The 3,117-nt window shown below is 46.7% G+C and overlaps 1 protein-coding gene across 1 annotated transcript; it reads right to left on the bottom strand.

Moving 5' to 3' along the window:
* Positions 1–474: 474 nt before the first annotated feature.
* On the bottom strand, positions 475–2,540 carry egr2b (early growth response 2b). Its single transcript, XM_086064750.1, has 2 exons — positions 2,178–2,540; positions 475–2,037 (listed from the first exon to the last, which is right to left on the bottom strand). The coding sequence occupies exons 1-2, from the start codon at positions 2,332–2,334 to the stop codon at positions 890–892; spliced, it is 1,305 nt and encodes a 434-aa protein (XP_085920876.1). The 5' UTR covers positions 2,335–2,540; the 3' UTR covers positions 475–889.
* Positions 2,541–3,117: the final 577 nt, after the last annotated feature.

Raw genomic sequence — 3,117 nt, 5'->3', positions numbered from 1 at the left:
GTAACATGTGCTTTTGAATAAAAAAAAATAATAATAATAAAAAATAAATAAAACAACATTTGGGGATATCAAAGAAAATGCGTTTCATTTCCACGTTTACTGCCACCATGCAGCTGCTGGATACGCGTGTCACACAATATGACACTATTTTGGCTATGGAACAAACACTTGCACGAAAGGTGTTTAAGTTAGGTCTTTACACGCGTGGGTGAGGATGATGATGAGTCGCAAATACCATAAATGGCGCAACGTGGGATTTACCACATCTTATTTCCAACATCAGAGACGCAAAACACTTTCTGTAACTATATCGTATACTTACCACTTTCAGAGAAGAGGCGGGGGCAATTAAACCATCTATTTTGAGTTATAAGCAATGAACCAAATTGGTGTTTTTACCCATTTAATAAATATCACAACAAACACTTTTGTTTTTACACCACGTTATTGTTTAACAACTTGTAGTACAGTAGATGCTATTTAACCATTTACACGAGACTGAATGAGTACAAAAATAGAATGCATGTCTTCAAGTTCCAACTTTACATAAAAATATACATAACAATATACATTGCATTAGAGTCCCTCAATCAGAACATAAAACAAGGCACGAACGGGGAAAAGCGTGTTAGAATTAACCGTTATGATTTACTTAAGAAATGTTATTGCAGTTATAGGCTATTTAGGCCTATATAATAACCGCCCTTGTTTATAGTGACTCAAATTCAGTAGACTGTGCGGACAAGTGCAATTACGACAGTCATGGTTATGCGCAATTAGGCAACAATTCTCAGTCTCGTGAGTTTAAGCTCGTCAACCATTCATAATCATGACAGTAGGCTATTAAAAAATAAAAAAAACTTTTTGGTTTCGCGCACACGTGTCTCATCTAGGCACAAATCTCGTTGCTCATGCTGCCAGTGCGCTCTAAAGCGGAGCTGATGGAAGAAGATGAGGACGAAGAAACAGCGGAGGACTTTCTTTCCTTTTGTCTCAGGTGGATTTTCGTATGCCTCTTCCTCTCGTCGCTCCTCGCGAACTTGCGCCCGCAGAAGTCGCAGGCGAACGGCTTCTCCCCCGTGTGCGTGCGTATGTGCGTGGTGAGGTGGTCGCTGCGGCTGAAGTTGCGCATGCAAATCCTGCATTGGAAAGGCTTATGTCCGGTGTGGATGCGAATATGTCTGGTGAGCTCGTCGGAGCGGGAGAAGCGCCGGTCGCAGCCCTCTGCCGGACACGGGTACGGGCGCTCGTGGATCGGCGTTTTGCTGGGTCTGTTCGGATATTTTCTGGGTCGCAGGATGGGCCTCAGGGGGAGATTCTGGGGGCTGTATGCAGAGGGGAGCCTCGGCGGGCCTCCCCCCTCGGTGCTTGGACCACCCAGCGTGTAATTTCTGATAGTGTTCAGCGGGGTCAAAGGTGGAGGGACGCGGAATGCATCTAGGGAACACGGGCCGAACGGTTTGCGATCTGGGATGCTTGGAGCGTGCATGTCTCGCTGACAAGCCGACTGGAAGAAGCCAGGGTAGTCGGGGATCATTGGGAAGAGTCCCGGCACGTCGTGGCCGCTGTGCTGCTTGGGCGACGAGTACGAGGGCGGCGGGTAAGAGGCGATGTGGCAGGTGGAAGTGGAGAGAAACGCTGATGGATCCTGGTACACCTCTCCGCAGGCTGTAGAGGAATACGGCGGCGGAGGGGAGTAAAGTTGATGATGATCTATCTCGACTTGGTTTGGGTGGGCCGCAGCCATGGTGCAACTCAAATTTCTGCTTGAAAAGTGACTGGGAGAACCAGAGGAAGCCGGGGAAGAAGACGATGACGTGGATGAAGGAGGAGGCTGGGCGACATTGAAGATGCCCGAGACGATGTTGATGACTCCTTCGGGGTTCCAGTTTGCAGGATATTGGGAGTCTATGGAGAACTTCCCCATATAGGTGAAAGTCTGGTTGCGGTGTGAAGAAGGTTGGGAGAAACCGCCGGAGTAAGATGACAAGTCCAGAGAACGCCTCTCTGCGCTCATCTCGCCACTCATTAAGGGATCTTGTGGAGAAAATAAAATAAGTCAATAGTGAAAGGTGAACGAGGTTCGCGACACGGGCACTTGTTTCAATTAATAGGAAAAACTAGAAAAATTACGTTTTCTAACAAATATTTGACAAGAAAACTTTTCTCTGCCTTACCTGCAGCCACATTGATCTGGTCGTAATGTGGTCCCAAGTCCGAGTTGGGGAAAATTGCAACTGACGTGGCCAAGCCGCCGGCGATGTCATCCACGGAATACACGTTCTCGAACCCCCCGAGAGTCATCGGCACTTTCTCCAGAGTTTTTGCCGTCATCCTGACAGAAATAAAACCCGCGCGAACACGTTTTACGCCCTTTAATTCACACACTGAGTGTTTCGAGTTTTGCCACGCGTGGGTTACTTCTGCATGTCTGTTAATATGAGAAGAGAGTAGAGGAGTGCTCCATAGTTCGGACACGCTTTGTGCGCTCTGGTGCCTAAAGGTTTAGCAACTCGTAATATTATTCGAGAGCAGCGGGCCCTGGCTCTATCCAGTACATAAGGGAACCCTTTTCAATGTAGTCAGTACGTCATTAACCAAATATGGAGTGGGCGGGGGGCGGAGCACTTGGTGCTTATTGGCAGGGAAGCTCCGTGACGATTCAAAGTATAAGTGAATCACTTGTCAATGGAGAACCTCGCGCTGGAGAGAAAAAGAGTGGAGGAAGAATTTAGAAGCACAGGCAAATCAATATAAAATCTAAGCATCAAAATGTTCACGCAAACGTAGGCACTTTACGCAGCATTGTTGTATCTTGTGTTGTCGGAAAAGGAATTTCCGGCTGAGGTCTTAAGCCCAAATAGGGCGAATCCGGTGATCAGCCTCTTTTTGGTTTCGTTTCCGGATTATGATAGGCGGAAAGTGACGAGTTTTATCGAGTGGGCCCGCAACTTTGAACCATAATTTATTCAAATTAGAAGTACCCAGTGGAATTTCTTTTTTTGGGTGAGACAACAAGTGTTCATGGAAACTAAACGTTTGTCAGTGTGATCTGACTGTACTGGACTAAACATATTGAGATGTGGTGTGGAATATGATAAACAGACAGACCAATTG

This window comes from Leptonotus elevatus, chromosome 20 (genome assembly GCF_054856555.1).
Source record: "Leptonotus elevatus isolate MCC_2025b chromosome 20, RoL_Lele_1.0, whole genome shotgun sequence".
In the NCBI taxonomy this organism is placed as follows: domain Eukaryota; kingdom Metazoa; phylum Chordata; class Actinopteri; order Syngnathiformes; family Syngnathidae; genus Leptonotus; species Leptonotus elevatus.
The sequence above is the reverse complement of the archived record's forward strand: the minus strand, read 5'-3'. Positions and strand labels throughout refer to the sequence as shown.

What these genes read in the sequence shown, in the direction of transcription:
- egr2b (XM_086064750.1), bottom strand. Translation starts at nt 2,334, where the DNA reads ATGACGGCAAAAACTCTGGAGAAAGTGCCGATGACTCTCGGGGGGTTC. An exon ending in CCAGATCAATGTGGCTGCAG is followed by an intron (nt 2,038 to 2,177) that starts GTAAGGCAGAGA and finishes TTTCTCCACAAG; the next exon opens with ATCCCTTAATGAGTGGCGAG.